Genomic DNA, 24,865 nt, shown 5'->3' on the forward strand with positions numbered 1-24,865 from the left:
TGTTTTACTTTGTTTATATGTGGCGGACCCTGCCACCTTTCTAGAGTTTGAATTTCTTCTTCAAAACTCCATTGTACCCCTTAAAAGGATGTAAATGAGACCTTGGTTTGGTACATTCACTCCTCTCTGCCCCATTTCTGTGATCTAGTTACTAATTCAGACATGAGCAGTGAAAGCTGGGCCACACAGGACAGATATGAGCATTGGTAAAAAACACAATCTGATATATAGTACTGTCCTGGTGTTAACATTAGCAGGCAGCTAAGAGAAAGACATGCAGTACATAGCTGCCCAGTGCCTCCTTTATGATGGTTTTAAAAACCTTTTTTGACAGAAATCGAGAGTGGATTTCTCACCTTAAGGCAAATGTACTTCTACAACTTCATTTCTAAAACACACTTGTCATATTCAACACTACACAGATAAGACACAAGACATTCATCCAAACGATTAAACAATTGCTCAATCACTTGGTCGACAACAGAATATGGTGAACTACATTAATACTTGAGTATGTGTTCAAGACATTTCTCAGGACAAAACTCAAAATATTTGTGCTAAAATGTTAATATTCGCTGCTTTTGAATATCTTTTTTTGGACCTAATCACAAAATAATCAACACATTATATGATGATGAAAAAAAAATTCACTGCAGCCTTTATTCAGACATCAGCACACACATTGTAACCACATACAGGTTTTGTGGATAAAAATGACCATTAAACAAACAGTAGTTTTTGTAAACTTTATTGTGAAAAATCAAACAGACTGCTAAGATCAATATATATATTGATACAATGTTAATGGCCAGTAGTTCTGTTCAGCTGCAATTGTGATTCTTGAACAATGTTGTTGGAAGTCTGCAGTTCATTCAGCTCACGGGACAAAGATAGGTGACCAAAGGAAAAAAAAAAAAAATCAAAAAAAAAAATCACTGCCCTCTCTGGAGTCCTTCTGATCATTACCTTGTGGTGTATAAAAAGAAAAGACTTCTTACTCTAGAAGTGAAATAAGAAAACAAAAAATACAAAACTTTGGTCTGCTTCCCCTCACTGGCTGCTTCGCAAATTCATTTTAGCCACAGAGGGCAGAAGCAATCAGCTGTTTAAAAACTCCAACAACAAAAAAGTCTACAAAAACAGGTTAACCTCGCTCCTATTGAAGAAAAATAATATCAAAGTTGTCAAAATAGGAAAGTTAGCCCAGTGCTCACATTTTGTCAGTCACTTATATGGTAGCTGAACCTCTGCTCAAAAGGCACGTCAGCTGTTACCTCCCTTACTCTCACATCTTACATATACAATGAAAACAACAGAACAAACACACTGACCTTAAATACAGAGTTAATCAAAAACAAAAAAAATTGGAAAACAACTAGACAAGTTTGAGCGTACTGTGTAACAGCGATAAACGACCTCCTTCATCGGATCGCTGACTAGCCCCTCCCCGTCTAATCCCTCCCCAGATCAAATGTTCTCTTTCCCAAAACCCAGACCTTCACTGCCCCAAAAACACCTACGCTCTATCTTTGTACTCTGCTCTCTGCAGCTTGTACTCGTGTGTGTGTAGGTATGTAATGCATACTGTGTGTGAGTAGTGGAGTGGTCGTCAGAGGCTGGTTGTTTTGAGACAGCGTTAAGTATTAGGAACTAAGGGCGTGCTAGTTTAGGTTCGTGCGCCTTCAGTGTCCCAACAGCGTCCTTCACTGCGTGATAGATGATGTTCTTCACCTGGGAAAAAAACAACAGGGAAAGTTTGTTTAACAAGGGACAGACATGGAAACAATCACCCACTAAGACTGGGTATAGTTTGAACATTGTCAGTACTTGTACAAACACAATACCAGAGTTTCAGTATCATAACAAAACAATATTTTTTTTCAATTCTTCAACCTCTCAAATATTATATATGTTTTCTAAACAGTAGCAGCTGTGCAAAAGTTGTGTTTTAAAAAACAGAGACAAAAAATAGCCAATTTATCAATTTAATCAGAGTACAAGCATTCAATGCTGGTTGGTACTAGTGTCAGGTTTGCCTGCCTGTTACAATATGAAGTAACTTTTTTCCCCTTATGGCTATTTTAACGTTCCTTTAATGATGAGTTTGGAAATATCCAACCATCATGATTTACAAGAGAATGAATGGTCTCAATAATTTTAAGATGTTAATTCAAAAAGAGTTTAATGCGACAAAAGGACGACTACATTCCAGACGCTTCCATCAAGTCAATTCTTTAAAGGAAATGCATTTAACGTTTATTCACATCACAGTCATAAGCTGTTTTGAGTACATTGTCATTTCATGCTTAACAAAGATGTCGAAAAACGCCCTATCTCACAAAAAAATTCCTAGATCTGTCCCTTTATCCACATCCATTTAAGAGTTAAAATAGGTCTGTTCTTGGTATGGACCCATCCCTGTTCAGTTTTTTTGTGATTCTGCTGACAAACCAACCAACAAGCACGTTCACAGGTGAAAACATAACATCCTTTGCGGAGGTTATTAATCACTTCTCTTGTCCATCAAACCAGCACAATATAAAGATGTAAATATAGTTACATAAACCCCGGCATACTGTTTGAGATAATTTTCTAGTTGAATCCATTCAATATGGCACTGTAACTAAATGACAGGAGAGGCACACCAACCTGTAGCTTGTCTTCGTGGTTTGTATGAGTAGTGGACAGGTGTCTGAACTCCTGGGTCAGCCTGAAACAGTGCCTCACGTGCTCAGGAGACACAAAGTCCTCCGCCACCTTAATACAGCTGTACAGGTTGTGCACCTGAGAGGGAAAGAGCACAGAATGAATAAGCATGTGAATTAAACAAGAAGAGACAAATGCATGAATGATTTCCAAATAAATAGATATGTATAGAAGGTTTTCTAAAAATAACACATCTGACCTGGTGTGGAGCTCCAGCAGGGATAAATACGGCATCTCCTAAGAACTGTACAATGGCCCAACCCTGGACGCCATATTCTTCATAGAGCCTGCGGCGGAGCACCTGGTCCAGGTACCAGCTCTGGTCATGAATGGGGTCGTGGTCTGGAGGGTTCTCTTGACCCTGCTCCTCTCCCACCTGACACATATGTATAAACTATGGCATGATCTGAACCAACAAGTATAGTAAACAAGGACACGACTGAAGGAAATAAACTGGATTCGGATGGATGTGAATTCTTAGAATGCAAATAAAAATAAAATAAAAGAAGAGTTTTCTAAGGGGAAATCGGATTTTTGTTCATGCACTGCATTGACTATCTGCTGCTATCAGGCCAAAGGTATTGCACCGTTCCTTTGATTTATCCCTGTCTCTGTAAACAAGGTTAAATTGTGTTACAACTACAGCCAATGATAATGCAGCTCAAGAGATCAGAAGCTATTTTAGGCAGACATTTATTGGCTGCTGACCTTGCGGAGCAGTTCGCGGATCTTCTCAGCATCCTTGGCAGCGTAGATGTGCCAGAGAGCTCCAGGTTTCTCTTTTGCATCGTACACCCTCCTCTTGGTCATTTCATCCACATCGCCCTCCTCAATGGTGGTCATGACCTCTGGACGACCAAACATAGGCAACAAAGCACACACATACAGGACACCAAAGGGTCATAAGCAGTGCCTCTAAGATGACCGGATTTTACAGAGTTTCATCGTCAGGGTTTAACCTGTAATCGTTGATGTTTCAACAGTACTCAAACACGGTAGTGTAGTGTTTCCTTCCTCCTTGATGACTCACTAAATCTATCATACCTGAGTCCTAAGGGTTCCAAGATCCATCTGCATTTCTCATTATACATGGCATAATCCTTACATAACTGAATTAATGTAAATCCATCAAACTGTTTGACAACAATGGCGCAAAGCTGTAGTTCTCAACAGGTGCCTCATGACCCAGTAGCTGGTCGCAGGTCTTTTATAAGTGGACAGCAGGATTGTGGGCAATAATAGCTCTATTCTGAAGTGCACACATTTTCAGAGCTTCTCTTAAAATTCTGTTTGTTGAGGCATCATATGACTGTCATGACACAAACATCCCAAGCAGGAGTCCTGGCTGTTCATGTTTTCCCCCCCAAGAACTGTGAAAATCTCTTTAAACAGTAGCTACTGATGCAGCCTTTGGCAAAACATGAAAATGCCACCATAACAGTGCTATTAAAGTGCATGAATGCATTGTAGATTACTGGAAAATTGAGAAATCAATGAAAATGGTTGAAATTTTCAATGATGTTTGGGTTGTGACTGAAGACAAATGTGGATCCTGGGGATGGACCAGTTGACAACCACTGGGGCAAAGAAAAGGACGAGTTACAGACTACACAATCACATTCACTGACACAATGTTCACATCCACAGCCTGAGGTTGATCGTACAGAGCAGCTAACACTACTACTGGAAATATAATGACTTCTCATTTTAGTACTTGGTTATTCAGAGTTATCAGAAAGATAAGTGAAACAAACACATCTCTGACAAATGTGTTTGCTTCTGTGGACCTTCATCTTTTACCAGCTAAAAGCTTTTTATTCCCAGTGTTTCTCTTTGCTACCTAACTATCCATGTGTATTTAGGGCTGTGCAATATATCGAATATATTCATATATCAATAAATGTTCAATATGGCAGGTGACCATATCATCATATTTGAGTTTTTACTGTTGTTGCTGGTCAGCTTCAAGCCACACAGTCCCAAATCGCTATTTTAATTGACATCAGCCTGACTCGTAGCTGCCTAATAGCTTAATCACAGTCTCGACCAACTCTGCTGTGAAAACTACAAGGAGATGGCCGTAGTAACATTATATAAACAAGGACTTATTTCATGTCTGTGGCAGCAGCTTTCTCTCTCTTCTCTCTGACAGCAAGATAACACACACAACACAGCCCTGGCATCTCTCGCTACCTCAGAGAGCCATCTTCTTCTTGTCACTCGTCTCTTTCGATCTGGCTGAAAAGCTCATGACAGGCTGAGGCATAATTCGGGTTTTGTCAGATTTTTGTTAAGTTAATTTCAAATACTAAATAACACTTTTTTAGCACTGTATTCCTCCAGCAGATGTAGGATTACAGCAGGTGTAAAATGTGTAGCTATGTCGCTGCTGCATCCATCTTTTTCTCTCCTGTGAAGTGTCTTATTTCATATTTATTTCTTACATTAGTCACTCAGTGAAGCTTTTAAGCTATAGGTAAATTTAAGTCTATAGCCAGTCTGACGTAAAGTTAAAGTCTAAGTCAAAGGCCATACCTATTTTTATGCAACTGGTGCCTCCTCTGGCCTCAGCCACCATTTGAGAATTTACAGTATGCTCTTTTAAAGAGACTTTGTATAACGAGATAAGTATCAGATATTGCAGCATAGTCTAAAAATATCTACATATTATTTCTAAACCATATCGGCCAGCCCTCTGTGCATGCATTTCACCATAACCTAGTGAGGTGACTTATATGTTGGTGTAAACTGACCCAATTAATATTATCTGGTCACTAATGACTATGATTCCTTTACAGCATTAAGTTCAGCTGACAGGATGAATCAGTAAATGTGCGATCATTGGGATGTGAGTGTAAAATCCCCTGGTCATAAGAAGAAAAGGGACTGGTGTATGAGGACAGCATGCCTGTGGTCACACTATTGGGTGTGTGTCAGTGTCAGCAAGGGAACAGGGAAGCCAATTCTAGATGCCCTTCATGGAAACTTTTCTCCCACAGTGTAAGAACCAGAGCACAGCTCGCATAAAGCTAACAGGAACAGAAAATACTCCCACTGCAGTTATTATTTGAAATCTTCTGTGAACTCCATGTCAATTCATGGAATACATGTTTTTGCATTGAATGACACACATTTAGAGATACACATTTTAACTCAACCCTGAAATCTACTTAGAAGAAAATCAGAATATCCAAAAAGGCAAAAACAGGAATTTCAATGCCATCTGTTATCAAATTAAGGTGTTAATAAAGGTTTACATAGAAATGTACAAACATAACACATTAGAAACTAAAAGATTGGGTCCCTGTGCTCTGGCCCCTACTTAACAGATAAGAACAGGAGGATGAGGGTGGGACATGGGGGAGTGAAAAAGGGGAGTTAGTCAAGAAGAAGGGCATGCTACTGAAGTGATACAATTGAAAGTCTACAGACCTTTGCGTCCAGACATATCTCCCTCTGTGAATGAGAAATTGTGTCACAATGTAAATGAGTGAGACCCACTGAAGGGTATTTTCATGGTCCCATCTAAGCCAATCAAAGCAAAAACATTACTAACTAAAGCGATAAATTAAAGAGCATGATGTTCTGGAAACAGCTGTGAAAATATTCTTAAAGACTGTTCAGGAGGGATCAGTTAGATCAAGGACCAACGATTAATATCCGTGTGCATGTAATATTGTAAATAACAAGGTTTTTATGTAGTAAAATTATTCTTTCAGTTTGGAAAAGAGTAGTGGTTTTGATAACATTTGATAATTCAATTAACTGTGTACCTGACAAGTGTAATGTAAGAAATGTTTTTCAAATGTGTGTGAGAGCAAGAGTGAGAGAAAAAGGGAGACCAAAGAGAGTGTTTGTTTAAGTCAACTGACCTTGCTCCTGGTCACCCTCTCCTTGAGGGATGCCAACATACACCATGACATTGACGGCATCAGAGACATCCAGATGAAGGTTAGTGGTTCCCACCTTCCTGTCCTCAGACGAGGTTAAGCCTGAGTGAAAGAATTATATTGAGGGAATGAAACAGAGCTGATGAAGACAAATGAATAATGGAGGGAGGGGGAGAAAGAGATGTGCCAAACTCTGCCAATCCTTCTCACCGTAGGCGTTGTACATTTTAGGTCCAAGGTCAGGACGCACAAAAAAGTTGGGCAGACGGGCAGCAAGGTTTAGACGACCATCTCTCTTTGTGTATTCGGGCAAGGGCAGGTTATCCATCAGATCATCAAACCTGACAAAAAAATCCCAAAGCTAATATCAGATGCATATATTTTTCATCTTACACGGGAGATAACTGGTTCACAAAAATGGTTTTGCATTTATGACGTGGAATTTCTCATAGTTACACGGTTAAAAAAAGTCCATGTTAACATCAATCATTTAAAAAAAGGTCAAGAGTTGTGTGTCAGATACCATATATTAATACAACAGATTCCATATGTACCAGGTGACTTGAAAACGGTGTGATTAAAAAAATGTGAATCAAATTTTTGCATGTGATATTCATGAATCTTAATTGCAGATTTAACTAGTTTGTGTATTACAACTTCCAAAAATCTGTTTTATATATAATTAGTAGTATACACATTTGTAAATGACCTCCACTGGGGATGCAGTGGGCAGCTTGGTTGGTGAGCAAAAATGCATTAAACACACAAGAAGGAACTTATATCTCGGTTTCTCACCGTGTGGGCATCATGTCCCTGAAGTCTTCACCTGGAGGCCAATCCTTCAATTTCAACACCATGGGACTGCCCTCAGCATCTTGCAGTCGCTCTGCATTCAAAGAAAAAAAAAGTATTAGCTGCCATGTCTTCCATCACAGAGAAACGGTTACTAAAATGACACAGTGGTAATCCAAACTACAAATAAGTAGTATAGTATGTATATATATATAGCAAATATAGTTTGGGAACTCACTGGAGATGACCTGGAAGCCGTCCCAGAAGTCTCGCACCTTCACATCAGAGATGATAGCACAGTTTCTACAGTTGACCAGGTCTACATCCTGGTCTCCAAACTCCTTACTGAAGGCATCAGGCTGCCACAAATGACCTTTCAGGCGTTTCTCTATTCCTGACACCAACACAGGCTGGACACAGTGCAGAAGAAAATCAAAAAGAAGTCAGTGCCTTAAAGTTTCCCATGAGAAGCAATCTTTATAATACAAATCATGATTCTTACTTGTCCCTGCTTCCAGCACTCTCTGAAGATCTTCCAGTTGTTGCTGTTGCTGGGATCCTGTAGGCAGAGGAGCCGTCCGTCACAGAGCCAGGAGTGTGAGGTATGTGGCTCCAAGACACTAAGGCCCATTACGCCGTCCTTGCGCCCCCCCAAGACGCCGAGCTCGCCGCCCTCAGAGTTCCCGGTCCGACGGCCTTCTGCCTTCTTGGTCTCCACAACTGAGGCAATGATGTGATCGAGGAAGTTTGGGAGGCTGCTCTTCAGCTTGTCACTCTGACAGACAAAAGACACATTTTAATTAGCCAGCGCTTGTACTTCCACTCATATAATTTTAAGTAAAAGCCTAATCTTTTATTCGTTTAGAAAGCAATATTTTTTCGGCCTTGCGAATTTCACAATTAAAAGATCTGGTTCAGTACTTCCACAGTAAACGGTAAGACAGTTTGTGAACAATTAAGTTAAATCTAATCCTTGTATTTTTACCATTTCAATTATTCTTGTTGAAACTGTTTTAGCTGACTCACTGTATTTTGAGCTTGGGATACGCTGACTGACTGACATGCATTATTTCATGCATCGTTTGAAAATGGAAAACCTGAGACACCTATGAGTCTTAAATAGTGAAAAACCACAGTTTCCTTATGATTTTTTTCCTGTTTTAGAAGAGATTCATATTTCTCTTTTTGCAGAAAAAACACCAAAACAAAATCAGGTGTTCGGCATTATGCTAGTATTTCATTTAAATAGCTAAAGTCGTGAAGTGTGGTTTGAACTCACTCTGAGTTTTCCTGTTTTTCTTTTTCGTTTGTTTTTTTATTTTCTCCAACTGTTCTATGTACAGCGTTTTTTGGGCACACAGACTTCCACCGCCTTGTTAGTCTAGATGTGTCGACTTGGAACACTTCATAGAACATAAAAGAATAATAACAGTTTTATACGTACGCCTGCTGAGGTAAAGACGGAGGGGAATGGTACCCCACTCTCTCCAGGGCCCTGGGGGAGTTTGCCCGGTCCGGAGTTGAGTAGATCCCGGAGACTGGACCCCTCAGGTTTGGACTGGGTCATGCTGGAGCCCAGTAACAGACTGTTAAATAGCTTAGGGCTGGAAGCAGAAGGCTTTGACAGGGCACTGAGTGAGTCCAGGCCAAAGGGAGGCCGGCTGTCTCGACTCATCATGGAGCGAAGTGAACCGGATTCTGTGAGAAGATGACAAGAAGGCAGTAATGCAACTTCAACTTTAATATTGATTTAGACTTTTTCATGCACTGACATTACAGTGACTCAGCAATTGCTCTTTCCCTCTTACCCTTGGTGTCATCCTTGGCTTTCTGTGTGGCCAAGTCTGCCAGCCAATGCAAAGCAGAGCTGTTGCCCTCTCCTGAAGAGCGCGGCTCCTTGGAAGAGGACTGGCTGATGTTACAGGGGGAGGATGTACCACTGGTGGAGTTACTGGTACTGCCCACAGTTTCTCCTCCCCCACTGTCTGATGGTGCTGTTGTTTGCGTAGGTTCTGTTTTGATCGCTGATGTTTCTCCCTCTAATTTTGGAGTGGTGCCAATACCAGACGCTGCAGCTGCGAGGACACCACCACTGCTTGATGAAGACTGCCAAGAAAACATAACCAGAAATTAGAGCCTTCGGGTTTAGCACTTCCCAACATACTGAAATTCAGAAATAAGGAAAAAATAATGCTGCACAATAGTACCTGTGAAATCCCATTGGGGGCACCAGGGCGCACTAGAGGCTTGGTGTGTCGACTGGCACAAGGGCAATTGGCCTTAATACCCCACTTTCCTCTGGCTGAGTGCACCATGTCCCCTATGTTGTAAAGAGCTAAAAGAGATAAAAATCAATCATTAAAGCTCTTACTGTATCAATAAATTATCATATTTAATACTCGATACTCGTGAGGAAGGGGTTGACAGATTTATGATTGCATTATAATGTACGTTACCTGTCCCAGGTATAATCTGCGTAGGCATGAGGTTCTGGGGCTCATGAGGTTGGCCTTTGGCACACTTCAACCATGCGAAAACCTCATCCTCTGGACCTTCATCTACATCTGACGGAAAGGACATATTGATCAATGCACTCAACATTAAAAGATCTCACTACACATTAACATGTTTCTATAATTGGAATAATATTATTGGAATAGTAACCCTGTAGCGATACAGTTAACTTCGCTTTAAAGATTTCTATCACCGCAAAGACTCACCCTCCCTTGGCCTGTTCCTGCGGAGCCGATAGCAGTCCAGACACACTCCAAAGCCACACTTGCGGCACACCCAGTGGATGTTGAACAAGGTGGTCTCACACACGTCACACATTTCTCTAACACCTCGTACTGCACGCTTCCACGCCACTTTCTCTGAAGGACCAGTCAAAAAAACACAGGATTATATACATAGAAGAAACACAACTGACAGGTTAAGAGATGAGAAAATATGTAGCACAAATTCAAAAGACAAGGTAAAACACAAACTGTGGAGAAAACATTGGCTCAGGTGAGATCAGTGAGATGTTTCTGTACTCACGGTGAGGCTCCACCATCATCATGGCCTCCTTCTCAGACATGACCAACTGACAGAACTGGTCTCCCACATTGGCCAGGATGTACTTGGATGTATCGAGGTCAAGGCCTTCTTGGACAGCTGGTGCAGGTAACCACAGACCCATGGCCATGGAATCGCTCTGTTGAGGACTGAGGAAGCCTTCCACACGCAGTACACCTTTACGAGTGAAAGCCAACCTGGTAATGGCCAAAAAAAAAGACAAATTCAGTAACAAATCATTGTTGGCAATGATTGCTTCTTCTATTCTGACAACTTTCCTTTTAGATGCAATGCAATACACTAAGCGGCACAAGCATATAAACGTTTACCTTCTGAAGTGGAAGAAACGACAGGCCACGTTTGGGTCATCATCATCATCACTGTCTTCATCTGCAGTTCGATATTTACGGTAACGCTCCAGACGGCACTCGCGGCACTTGTGCAAGTGAGGGGCCACATTTATGCAGGAGCCATCCTGAAGAAAGGACTCACCAGACTGCTTTAGACGACGCACCTTGCTCTGGTCTTTTAGTACAGACTGGCCCACTGAAGGAGACAACTTAGGGTTAATTTCATTACTTAGTTTGCTATCAAAAATGCTTCTGGGGTTTTAAAGAGAGGACAATACCAACCTTTGAAAGGCTTGTTACGTGGACGGCTCTTAGCAGCCCCTTGGACTTTAGATTTCTGCAACATGGCCCCATCCTTGGGAGGCTGTGGTGGTCCTCCTGGTACTTGGCCTTTGTCTGGGCCCTCCTCATTGTCACTCAGGTCTGATAGGTCGCTGTTGCTGCTGGAGTCAGAGTCACGTTTGGAAGATTGGCCCCTTTCCTCCAGGGTAAACTTCTGGGACTGGTTTTGCTCAAAGGACACAGGGGCCTCCTCCATTCCAGCGGGGCCAGTGCTTCCAAACATGGGGCAGCCTGAGGTGGATGAAGGCATCTCAGCAACTTCTTGCTCCCCCTTTGTCACAGTCCCTTCACTCTGTAACCTCTGTGATGAGGCTGTTGTTGGAGAAGAGGAAGAGCTGGGTGATGCAGCTGCTGAGAGTGCTGGGAAAGGGGAAGACAGGATCCCTTTAGGTGGCTCTGCCATGGTGAACAGGTTTGGCTTGCTCTCCGAGGCAGGACCAAGGGTCTGTGGCTCAGCCCCAGTGAGGCCAGCAAAGGAGGTGTGGGAGGTTTTGTCCCCATATGCCAGAAATGGATTAGCAGGCTCTTTGGAGCCCTGCAGAAAAAGGTTCTGGTGGCTATCTGAAGTATTAAAACCAGATTGTAGCCCTGAGCCCCCGACAGAAGTCCCATTATTACTGCTCTTCTTAGAAGTACTTTGAGCCCCAGAGGCAGCACCAATATTTAGACCAGAGCCTCTTCCTCCTACAGAGCTACCCATGCCCTGGAAGACCGACGATGATTTGTTGAGCACACCATTTCCAGTCGGATGGGTGTCAGGCACTTTGGGCTGCTCGGGCTTTTTCAGCCCTTCAGTGGAGGCTGCGGACTTGAAAAGGCTTGGGGGTTCTTTACTCAGGCTCTCTGACACGGCAGTGAAGTAATTTGTGTCCTTGGACTGGGTCTGACCAGCAGCTAGGCTCGGGCTGGAGCCAGAATTTTGGGTCATGCACTGGAAAAACAAGTTTTGGTCTTGCTGGGATTGAGACTCAGTCTTTGCTCCACCAAAGCCGAAGCCAAAGGGCCTCGGAGTGTCCTGGGAGGTTGTGGTAGTGGTAGGAGATCCGTTGGTCTGAGAGGTAACTTCTCCAAATACAGAGGCAGTGGGCGCAGCCTGGGGCAGACGAAAGCCTGATGCAGTTTTAGATCCCTGAAAAACAAAACGATTTGATAAAGTGTGATCTGTGATCACTTACAAAGGGATCATATAATGGTATTGATGTTACGCATCATATTGACTGACTTACCTCAGTCTGGCTTCCCCAGGTGGGGGCTTTAGGACTAAAACCCACAGAAGCAGAAAGTGCCACGCTCGGGCCGCTGTCATGTGACCAAGAAATGGTGACAGGCCCCGGGGAAACAAGAGCAGCTGTTTTGGAATAAGCTGACTGGGAGGCCTCCTCTCGGTCTGGTTGGGGGGATGGGGAAGCCTTAGGGGCTGGAGCTCCAGGGACCAGGCTTGGCATCTGGCCTAGTGAAGGGAAAGATGTGGTGGAGAAGGGAGAGGGGGCTGGTTTGAGGGGAGGAGGGGTGGGGGTGTGAGTTACAGCAGTGGTGGAGTCTGCTGCCCCTTGTGTGGAGATTGAGCGACCATTTTCTTTGACGTGGGCAGGATAACGAGGAGGAGTAGCATTTGATTGGTCCATCTGGAGTGAGGAATTGGTGTTGGGGGACGACACTCTGCCCTGAGGAAAGGCTCCTTCTGAAGAGCTTCCGTTTTTGGTTGTGCTGCTGACCCTTTCGGCCGAGTCTCCAGCCCAGATCCCCATCCCTTCCACTGGAGTTTTGTTGGAATCGCCACAGTTTTGGCTGTCAGCTCCTGCATCTCCTGCTCCTTTAAAACGTTTCAAGTTCAAGTCATCCTCACCTTCGGAGGCAGTCCTGCGTCTGCGTCCACTGTCACCCTTCATTGTTTCACTGTCCTTCCTACGACGCCCATTCTTACCAAGCTAAAACAAGGGAATATGTGAGGAGGTAATTCTATTAATACATTATAAATAAAATGCCACTTTAGAGCTGAAAATACTTCACTTTAACAAAACATACAGAACAGTGCAACCAATTACAGAGTATAGTTAGATTTATAATATGACAAACTTACCTCCTCCTCAGCCAGCATGACATGTATCACACGAGGATCAACCATCTGATTTTCTTTTCCCTGCAGCAAAAACAGGGCTTTTAAGTGACTTTGACAAAATGACCAGGATAAATATTGGCAAAACAAGAGCATTATCTTAACAGTGCAATGTTACTAATCAGGCAAATGTAAGAACATCTGGAACCAATGAAATTTTCACAATACATTTAATTTCCTTTTTCACAACATAACCCATTGCTCTGAGTCAACCACAGTATCTAATTATTTTTTCTGTTTTTGGTCACGATAACACATATCCGTGCCACCATGTAATATTTAGAACATTTGGTAGCTTTAATCCACCTCTAAATTTACTTAATTTTACAACTTTCATTTAGTCTTGACCTTTGCCCACTCCAGAGGAATACGCTAAACACTTCTCCTGACACACCTCTTGCCACTCTGCCTCTAAACAGGAAAAAAAGGATTCCGACTTCATTCTTTGTTTCCCCAATTTTTTTATAATTTGTCATTAAGACTTTCTAGTGTTTTTGTTATTTTTATCACACAATATCTAATGAAATATGCATCCCAACTCCCATTCTAAAGCGAGTGTTATTTACCTTATCTAAGGTAATCTCCATAATGTGCGAGATAGGATCGTGCTGTGAGACCAGTCCTGACGCCCAGCACTCCTCAAACTCTGGCTGGTACACGCGAACCCTGCGTCCTTGAATAGTGTATGAACCTGTGGGCAGGGACAGGAAGAAAAGTTGTTAGAGTTACATTCTGGCAGATTTAAATGAAACAGAGATGCTGAATGGATGGTGCACTACATCTTATTTAAATAATGGCATATTGGTTTTGTTTGAAGAGTGAAAGCATCACCACAAATACCTAAGAAGAATCACAGCAAACATAAGCAGCATCGTGGCAACACAGGGCTACAAATAGCCACAGTCCACATTTTCACAGTGATACCTTCTGCATCAGCCTGCTCAGTTTGTGGCAATGTGTCCCAGTCCAGGTTTCAGTTGGCAAGTGAGCAATGTTAACTGAAATGTATGTTTATTTAAAAAATTATATTCTATGTTGTTTAGATTGTTAAATTTGCTTAAATATTGAATTTACAAACATAGTCGTTATCATAACAAGGAACAACAACTGGCTGTGGATATTTTGGTAATTTTTCGGACTTATTTTTTCTGGTTTCAAAAGGATTACCAAAGATTATCTTTATATTAAAAGGAGACTGGCTTTCTGGCTCATTTTTATTTTAGGTTACTACTACAATAGGTTTACATGCTTTAATGCTCAAAAAACAGTTTTCTCATACTTTCCAGTGCTGCAGTTCTATATTGCCCCTCTGTCTGTCTGTAACTTTCAAGATCTTTTTCATGTACAAACACATAAAACACTGAAGGAAAAGAGAAAAATAAAAAGGCATGATAGGTCTCCTTTAACATTCTGTCTCCATTGTTTTCCAATCTTAAGCATGAGATCATTGGATCTACAACCCTTATATACACATGTATCTGTTTTTAGTCTGGTTAGATATTGCGTTTATAGAATATATTATTCAGATGCTGTTAAATTATTCCAAAAATAGACCAAATGTAAATAATGCTGTAGGAGATGTGTAGCTCAAACAGCTTGTACACATAAAAGCACTGAATAAAATCACTCTCTTCATTTCATCTCATGCACATCAACAACTCAACAAGAACCAGGCTAGCAAATGATATAGTGCATTATGACTGTGTGTTTGTATTAAGTTGGTGCTGCAGCACTATTTGACCATGAAACTCCAAGCCAAGTATCAGTACGGAAAAAACGTGTTCCCTCCATTGCATATTGCGTCTTCGCTATGTCTCATCAACATTTTCTCAACCAGTAATAATTTACAGTGACTGTTTTAGTGCATCTGTATCATACCTTTACTGCTTTAACATTGTATTTTATCTACATTTTGAATTTAAAATGGACATTAACTTCAAGGTTGCTAATTTGAGCAGGTGCCCTAAATAAAAACATCATACGGGAAACACAGAGGGGTAGTAAAAACAACATAAAACCTGGTGAAGGTTGAGTCCTACCCTTCCTGAAGATCTCCTGCAGTTCAAAGTCAGTGTGCCAGCTGGTGATGGCAGCCTGCAGGGAGGGCTGCTCCAACAGCAGAGGGTGTCTTAAGTCTTTATCAACCTGCACAAGGACACAACCCACCCTGTCCTTAAATTGTGATACTAGTGCAGCAGGGATGTGAAATAGAAACATGTGTGAAACTGCACACTAGAATATTACAGGAACTGTTGCTGTTATTATTTCATTGGTTTATTTTTTTGTTTTAAAATGATAGAAGAAATACCAAAAGCACAGTGGTATTCAATTTACAATTAATCAAATCCGAGAACCATAAAATGTTTTGGTCATTTCTGATGAATGCCATAAATAGTTTATTACGAACTAACTGGTTTAAAAACTCATCATTTTTGCACTCATCACTTCTAAATGATTAACAAACACTGTAAAACAATTGTACACACCTCAAACCTCTGGACAGTTTTGTTATCAGCCAGGAATTCAAAATTCTTGCTTGCAAAATACTCCACAGGAACCAACGATCCTAATCCCACTCTGTCTACCAGGGAGCGGAAGACCTGAGGAAAAGGAGAACACTGCGTTTAAATTTTACTGCAGAGAGGCAACAGGAAAACCGTAAGAACTGAATTTTCTAAATGTTATTTAAGCCATCTGGGCTATGTTTACACAATCAATGTTTAAAACAGGATGCCAGACCCAAACATAGCACCTATTTAGTCGAATAAGAATTGCTCTCCTGGCACATACGCAAAAATAGTTTCGGGCTTCAGGAGTGTTTTTCATGCTTGCTTCGTATGCAATTCCCGCTCTGCCCATGGACTTTACATTGTGATGACAACATAGGTTATTGAATCGCTTTCCTCCAATCACGTAAAGTTTTATACATATAATACCTTTGTGGATGAAAAATTCATAATATCAAAGTCGTAATTGACCTTGTTTGCAGTTTGAGGTGTCCTTTGACAGGCATCTCCTTTATAATGGCAATGTATGGGGAAAATGCTTTTTGGGCTGCAGGTGAATTTATTGCTGCAATACCTCGAGTGGACACTGGGCAAAACTGGAAGCAAGATTGAGCAGCACAATTGTATCCAGGTCTAAATAATACATTCATGGTTACACACCGCAGGTCTTGGTGCCTTAAACTTTTTAGTCATTATAAAGTGAGTCATATTGGATTCTCTTGTTTCTGCTCATAATAACCAAATGAACACATGTACAATGGCCATCGGCATTGAGCACAAACAAGACAGAAACAAATGTTTGAGCTGGAAGCTTAACTGGAGTTCAACTGGAATAACAGGTGGTATGAGCCCAGTGTCTGGGTGTGGAGGGTGGGCCTGAGCAGTGAAAGGTATCTGTAGCCCATATCAGGGTTTGACACTACTATGTGGGAAAAGTGCAAATTTTATTTTCAGATGACTCTAAGAGAACTACGGAAAACGGAAAAATACACACATGGGAGAAGCTATCTTTTCAAAAATATGTTAAATGGTGTGCAAGGGTGAATTTTAACCAAACCAAGTATTCTTGTTGCCTAAACCTACCCAAACAGTGACAAAAAGGAAAGAAAAGAAATCCAAAAACACTACGTGAACAGAGTATAAAAATAATAAATATAAACAGTGTAAAGAAATGTTTAAAACGGGCTTGTTACTTAAAATTACTTAGCAATGTTCAGTGTCTAAACCTGAAAATAATAATCGATCTAAAAGCTAAAGTCATTGAAAACAACCATAGCTGCCAAAGGTTTAAGCCTGTTTGGCAGCAGTGGTTGGCCTTGTACTGATGCCTATTCCCCACTTCAACGGGTACATTAGATGATTTCAAGGCTTGACATTTAGGCATGATGTGGACTACTGTGCTTCCCACTGTGTAACTGGGCACTTACCAGAGCAGGCCAGGCTGTGGCTGATGCTGGGGCTCCAGTAGGCCCAGTACCATCGCTCCGATTGGCCCAAACAATGGAGTCTTCCACCAACACGGCTTTCACCCCCTCGTCATACACCTGCACCCAAGAACACCGCTGCGAAGCATTCTCAAACTCCACAAATACCTGCAGTTGGAAAAAGAGAGAGAACCAGAGCATAAACATCAGACTGTTAATATAAGACGGCTACGCTATCTGCACTAGAGTGCTACCTCAGGAGCTGACCAACATTCATCAGCCCTGAGGTTTGTGCTACAACAGGTTGATTAATTAAAAATTCAGTTCGAGATAGAAATATGTGCAAAATTTGAGATTTTCTGGGTAACCTAACACATTCAACAACAAAAAAACAAGACTAAAAGACTGTTGCAACTGGACTGGCAGGATACCATCTGCCAGTGCGTACAGCAACACAGAGCCTCTTCAGTGAACAAGAGCTCATTATACACTCAATCAGTTAAATTACTGTGATTCAATCCTGATTAAAATGAGAATACTCGAAAAGGAACATTTCCAGTCTGTGTCGTTTATGTCATCACTTTGTTTGTAAACTTTTTATCATTAATAAAAGTATGAAATGATCTGTCCACATTTACAGCAAGTTTGCATGTGTTGCTGGTATAACATGATCATACACAACTTTGTCTTGTGCACATTTAAGCACTACACAGTGGCCCGGTTCTGTTAAGAGTAAGAGCTGGACAACACACTTCATTTTATGTGGAACTAGTGTGGAAATCTGTCTAAACACACGAGGTCTGCCTGCCAATCATTAGTTATCCAGCTGCCTTGGCTTAAAGAAAAAAAAAGTAATGATTCATTTGCTTAAAATGAAAGAAAAAGCCTTAAAAAAAAATAGGCATTTGGATGTTGGTATGAAACATACTTTGTAACGTGAGCACCGTTCTACTGTTTACCTCACAACTGTCGCAATAAGAGATCAAATAGTTGTCGCCATGGTAAGTCTGCATAGTTGTGAAATCCTGTCTAGTATTGCCAACCGTGATGCAGTGTTTTGGTGCCCAGTAAGTCTTTAAACCCATTAATTGGTAACTAAAAACTGGACTTCCTGGATCATATTGCAGTGTCTCACAGTACCTTTAACATTGTATTGTATTATTACCTCATTAATATCTTAAGTATAAAAATTCTGAGTTTGAATTTCTTCTCCAAAACTACATAGTGCTCCTTTAAATAAGGGACCACTGGAAAGGTGGCCCTTGCATAAAGGGCTGTCTAAGCAGTAAAATGACACAAATATTTTAGAAATTGGTGCTGAATGACCTGTGGATGGCAGTCTTTAAAGTTGCCAGATGACATTTGGCAGATTTTTGCCAGCAGAGAGTGGGGGGCTCTGGGTGCTAAGTGGAGAGAAGTTTACCAGTGTTCATTTGCATGAACTAGCAGCACTGTAGTGACGCTAGTCACGCTGGTTGAAAATCAGCAAAGTTCCCCTTTAAGTGTTTTGTTCAATGGTATGTAAGTTCTGCATCATCTCCTCTGTGTCAAAATAACAGAGTAAAACTGGTATGCACTGATTCACAATGGATGATCCAATAGAAAAATGGCTTTAAGTAACTTTGACAACAGCTGGGCTCCCTCTATTCTATGAGATTAGTACCTAGACTTGTATCACGCCGGCTGAAGACAACATGACACAGTCGTAAAGTCGATAGTGAAGGTTTATTATTTTGTTGAATTTTGAGAAGTAAAACCATTCAGACACAGCTAAGCATTTCACATAAGCTGTTGAATTTAACAGAGCAAGCTGTGAGAACCCGACCGTACTGTTATCAGCCTGACTCCCCCATTCGCCCCTTCTAGTCAAATCAGACTTGTTAAACTCAGGGTGGGACTTTCATGGAGTGTCATTAACACCATTTATGGAACTAATTAGCCAAGAAAAGGAGAGGAAAATAATAAGTGAGTGAGGGAGAAAAATTAACCTGATGCTGAAACTTTGGTAGTAGTTTAATATCAGTAACTGAAGGTTGAAAGCAAGAAAGTGCCATGAATAAAAGAAAAAAAAAGCTCTGCAGGCATTGAGGTGGCATATTTGCACAGAGGATGTAAAGCCAAGTGAGATAATCCCTTCCACTGTACAAGAGGATTCTATCAGCTCTGGAGTCTACACTTTAAAATTTCAAAACACCATATTATCAAACTTATCTGCAGCCCTGCAGATAGTTCAGATTTTATCTGGTGAGGTTTTCAGATATCAATCTGAGTTTTCTGTCTTCTCCACAATGCAAGTGTGCTGAAAAGTGTGTAGTGCTCACAGCACTGACAATTTACATTTCAAATATTAAACAACAACATTACACAGTTTCCACAAACAGGGTGCCTATTCTGTATAAGCCACAGACCTCCGAGTGAATAGTTTTCATAGAGACAATTTCTTGAGTAGAATACAATGAAAACTGTTCACAACAAGGTCTGGGGTTTATGAAAAGTAAGAGGGCCATTGTTCGTATTAAGACACTTTGCTGTTGATTTTTATGCCTCTTTTTAAAGCTCTGGCCACCACTATTCTTTGTATTGGGCTGGCAGAACAAATCTCAGAAATGGTTATCTCAAAACCTGGCTAGACAACATCATCGGTGTCCAAGCAGCTACTACTCAAGGCACCAGTCTTAGCGGCCAGTGTTTCTGATGTCAGTTTAAATGACTGGTGAGTTTCAGAAATCCTATCTCTGGTCAAAACAACTAACGCAGCCAATCATTGCTATCTCTAGGGCAGCAGAGACTTCCATAGAAAAATGGAAATAGTTGGTAAAGAGCGAGTCATATGAGATTTTCAATTCACACTCCATTTACATTTCACCACGAAACATGAAGGAATAAAAGCAAATCCCTCTGAACTCAATTCAATGTCACTGCACAATACACCAAACAGGTGTTGTAAAGTGTGACCGTCATACAACAGTAAACTGTTATGTTTATAAAGTCATTTGTGACTGGTGTCTGGCTGGTACAATTGTAAGATCAGTACAGAAATAACTGAGATGACACTTGAAGGACTTCATAAAGCGGTTACACAGCCTTCAAGCTAGGGTTGGGTAATGTATCCCAAGTATGCCAGTATTCCTACACCATACTTCCATATTAAGGGTGTAGCAATTCTAGTTTTCTACTGTGCAAACTGTACAAGTAAATGTTATCAATCTGCTCTCATAAATGTTACGTGGGTGGTGCAGAGATGGAACAAAGCAGTGTTATTTTACCTGGAGAATGAATGGATTTTTTGGAGGGTCGGAGCATCTGTGCTCTTTTTAACTGAGGTGATGCTTCATCCCATTACCAAGGTGTGATATCACCCATAGTGATACCAGTTTAGGAAGGACTGAAGATGAGCTTAAGCTTCACTTATGGCCTTCAGTAGCTTCTCATTTCTGCCCACATTTCTGTACATGAAAAGCAATAATAAACTTTCTTTTTACCAAAGATTGTCTACACAGTGGACATTTGGCCTCAATTTATGCCACCTTGTGCAAATCGGCATCTGTTCACCTCAGTTCCCGCCTGGAGCAGGACTTCTTTTTGTTCACCTCCAATAAAAGCCAGACAAGCTGTCAAAGGTCTAAACTGCAGAAAATGTTAAAGTCAGTCCAAGATTTACTCTTGTTCAGGCTCTTGCTCAGTTAATTTATTTTTCTCTTCTTAGTTTCCTCCGTCAACATCCTGAGAATTCTGCTAGCTAGCTTCTTCTTATAGCTAGCTGAAGACCCAAAGTTAAGTGGAGTGTGAAGTTGTGCAGCAGAGTTTTATGTACTTCTCACAGGAGATTGCACCTACTCAACTTAAGTTATAGTACAAGAAGAGGCATTCAGTGTGCAGGGTGGAATGACAGAGCCTCCGTTTTGATGGTACAAGTCAGTGTACCATCAAAAGGATTCTGATAGTTGCATAATGTTGCTTTAAAAAAGGGGTTTGTCTTTAAGCAGAAATATTTTCAGTTTTGTCACTAGTCTGACTAAATATGCACAGTTGTTTATTTTATTTCATGTCATGCAGGCTTAATTATTCTTTAATTTGGTCAGATATAAATCCTGGTTTTCATGTTTTGCACCGATACTACATGTGTCAGAAGGCCACTATCAGAAAGTACTTGTGGTGATACTTACTATTAAAAGTCCAGATGACACCTTAAGTCACAATACTGTATCATATATATATATTGTCACCAAGCTCTTTAAAAAAGTTATGTAAAACCTTCCTCCAACAATCTGCACTGCCATTTTCTTCACAGGCCACTGAATCTAGACTCCCAACTAAACATCTGTAAAAACTTTAGCACATTTGTTATGTTTTTCTACAGATCCCAGCTGTCATGCTGGCTACCCATGTCTCCACCATACGTGACATGTCACTATAATGGTGGGAATGGCGGATGTAAACTTAATCTTACAACCATTCCTTTTGTTTTCTTAGCACACAACTGAAACACCCAGCGTGACCATGAAATACTGTAAAGAGCAACCGGGTGCGGCTCGCTCCAGCAGTCAAGATGACTTTTAAAAAAAAAAAAGAGTGACCTGAGTGCCCACAGATGTCATGCTGTCGCAAAATCTTGCAGGGTTTACAATTTTTATTCATGAAACTGAAACATTTCAAGTATCAAGGATGTAACTTTGGGAATTAACACTTTTTTTCCCGGAATTAGCCATATCCCAAAAACTAATAAAGACATTGAAGCCACAGCCCCATTAATGTTTTTATCATTGATGGGTCTCATCTGCCAGTAAATATCCCTATAGGTAAATGCACACCTCAGAAGAGAGACCCAGACCTGTTCTCCAAAAGATTTCAGTGCACCTTCTAATTATATAGAAAAAGAAACTGTTATCGTTTTGTTTGGTTCTTCTAATAGTATAGTAAGTGGTATGAGTAGTCAAATAGTTTGCTACGTACTGTACTTAATGATGGTTTCTGTAGGAAGGAAAGACTCACCCAGAAAACCTGATGCCAAACCAAAATTTAGTACTGTGTTAGATTGATGGTAAAACATAGAAAAAGGGGGGTTGAATAAAATGGTGCCTTCAGCTTCTTTGTCTTTGTATTTGTTTGCTCATAGAAAAGAAATTCCCACACATAAAATTCCCCTCTGCAGTGATTTTGATTATTTTATCAAGACATTTCTCATGGTACACTTATACACACACACGGCAATAAAAGAGGTGAATGAAAGGAATTTTAATTTGTCTTCTGTGGGCGTTTTTAGGCAAATGTGGACCGCCTTTATGAGTGCCTATGGTTTGCATGTTACACATTAACTCCAAGTGTGTCATGCAGTGTGGGACACTGGTCTTGTCCTGCCTTGACTTGGTCTCACCCCCTCCAAGTCTCGGTCTAAACACTCTCTGGTCTTGATCATGACTTGGTCTCAGTTAAGGTAGCCTTGACTACATCACTGAAAAATACTAAATTATCTTGGTTTCATACTCATATTATAGCCAAAGTGTACAAATGTCATTAATCCTCCTTCCACATAGTTTTCAACTAGTTCAATCAAGGAAATCACTGTTTTATAACTTGCACATTTGCATACCTAACATTTTTTTAAAGTACTTTGTTTATCTCAATAAATATGTTTTAAACTTGACACCTGCTTACTGTTCCTAAAAACTGGATTTTGGCTACGAAGCGTTTGCCATTATGTAGGTCACCCACCACCACCCCAAATTCTTTACAAATCTCACTTAAAGGGGTCCCTGCGTTTTAGCAGCCCTGCACAGATCAGACTAAACGTGGCTCTCGAGACTGACGTCCCGCACTCAACACTTTATTACATTTACAAACTTGAGTGTTGGTCTGAACATTTTAGTTTGAACCCCACAGTGAAGTCGAAGGAATTCCTGGTTCACCCTCATATGAACTTGTGAGGCCTTTAACTGGACTGACGCGAGCTAACGATGGCAGCTGACGAGCTAACGCTGTGCGTCCACTGCCACTGTCAGCGATTTGTTTCAGCGACGGTACCGTGATCGTTTAACAAGCTTTGACGCACCTGTACTTTGCGGCTGATTGCTGCGTGCTTACGATAAACATCGGCGGATCTGAATGTCACTCGTTCAAAAGCTTTTAAAAAAAAAAAAACGAACAAAGCAAAGGCCAGAAAATCCCCGGCCTCGAGTTTAGCTTCGCCCCGCTGCCTGCGACTTGTTACGTTAGCTTGCTAATATGTAGGTAAATGGGCTAACCGTGAACTGCCAACAAATGCAGCGTTGTTGACGGTCAGAAACGAGCTCAGTGCGCTGAAACAGCAGATATTGTGGCCGGCATGTGTTTTATGGATCAATTGGTGTGTGCTAAGCTGCGCAGTAGGTCTTGTATGTAAACACTGACCGTCAGCCCTGCAGCGGTGGATGTTGTTGTCGCCTCTCCACCGCTAACCTCCGGAGCGGCCAGGCCGATGACGCTCACCGCCTGCACCGTCCCCCGGAGCCAGTCCCGGGCCCAGGCAGCCTTCTCCGGCTCGGATCCATTCGCGGACCTGCCGTCGTCGAGGAGCAAAAGCAGCCGCTTCCCTATCAATTCGAGAGAGTCCCCCATGGTTTGCTCGCAAGCTAGCTGCCTTTCAGTGAGCCACCATGAACAGTGTACGGTAACTTCTCCGCTTGGGATGGCAACTCAAGAACGGAGACAACAAGCGGAGGAAAGCTGGAAGCGACTTCGTGTTGAATGTCGGTGCACAAGAGAGCCCGCTTCAGCCGATGCACCCGGGGGCACGCAGCAGCGGACCGAGTCACGCCAGGAATTCACACAGTCGAGATGTTATTGTCCTCGATGCTAACGCGACTATCCTGCTCTGTCCGCCATTGAGTCCTGCAACAATCAAACGCACTCCTCGTAGACGGGCAGCACTGCGGAGACACCAGGCGAGGGTGCGGAAACAGCGGCCTCCAGCGGCGCGCCCGGGAGTCGGGTTAGTGACTGCTGTGTGCGCTGTAGTTTTCAGGGTTTCCGCAGTGTTGAGGCAGAGCTGGACAACCTCGCCCTAAAATAAAGACGTAAAAAAAAGTATAATCTATTAAATAATACATTATTTCTATTAAATAGGAACTAGTAGGTTAATGGTTTTGAAAGCAATACCAACACTGGTGTTTAGTGGTTCAAAGAAAAAATCACAATAGTAATTTATTTTTTAGATAACATACCCAAACATTTTAATTATTATTCCCAAAATTGGATGTTACAATTTTGAAATATAAATGTTTCATTTCCGTACTGCAATATCTCATATGACATTTGAAAAATATTAGCTTACTTCAGACACAACAGTATAGGATACTGTTGTGTCTGAAGTAAGCTAATATTTTTCAAATGTCATATATTTAATTTGTAAAGTTATTGTCATCCACCAGATAAATAGATCATGAGATGAGATGCCCCACAGTATGGCTGGCTCACCTCCTGGAGAAATTTCTTATGATCTTTAAAAATGTACAAAAAAAAACATTACCATGTTAAAAGCAATACTTTTGCTTACAAACACACATATATTGTCACACAACCTGCAGAAAATCCCTTATCTATATGATTTTAATTCATTTTACTTTTGGAACAAATACATGTCACCCTGTGGTAAAAATAATTTACAATAATAATTCTAATAAATATTGCCACATGTGCTTATTAG

At 41.3% G+C, this 24,865-nt stretch overlaps 1 protein-coding gene across 2 annotated transcripts; it reads right to left on the reverse strand.

Annotated features, from left to right (window-relative positions):
• Positions 1-732: 732 nt before the first annotated feature.
• Positions 733-24,189, reverse strand: kdm3b (lysine (K)-specific demethylase 3B). Of its 2 annotated transcripts, none has more exons than XM_073486609.1 (25): positions 23,572-24,189; positions 17,188-17,352; positions 15,740-15,853; positions 15,293-15,398; positions 13,820-13,944; positions 13,218-13,277; positions 12,364-13,065; positions 11,078-12,266; positions 10,775-10,991; positions 10,428-10,642; positions 10,109-10,261; positions 9,845-9,946; positions 9,596-9,723; positions 9,197-9,494; positions 8,833-9,086; positions 7,891-8,163; positions 7,627-7,798; positions 7,392-7,482; positions 6,807-6,937; positions 6,579-6,698; positions 6,139-6,162; positions 3,415-3,554; positions 2,906-3,082; positions 2,650-2,784; positions 733-1,731 (listed from the first exon to the last, which is right to left on the reverse strand). In XM_073486609.1, exons 1-25 carry the CDS (start codon positions 23,776-23,778, stop codon positions 1,651-1,653), a joined length of 5,379 nt encoding a protein of 1,792 aa, XP_073342710.1. In that variant the 5' UTR covers positions 23,779-24,189; the 3' UTR covers positions 733-1,650. The 2 variants fall into 2 exon arrangements, with proteins under 2 accessions (XP_073342710.1, XP_073342708.1); XM_073486607.1 differs by having other exon boundaries at positions 9,845-9,952.
• Positions 24,190-24,865: the final 676 nt, after the last annotated feature.

The sequence above is a fragment of the Pagrus major genome, chromosome 18, assembly GCF_040436345.1.
Source record: "Pagrus major chromosome 18, Pma_NU_1.0".
In the NCBI taxonomy this organism is placed as follows: Eukaryota; Metazoa; Chordata; class Actinopteri; order Spariformes; family Sparidae; genus Pagrus; species Pagrus major.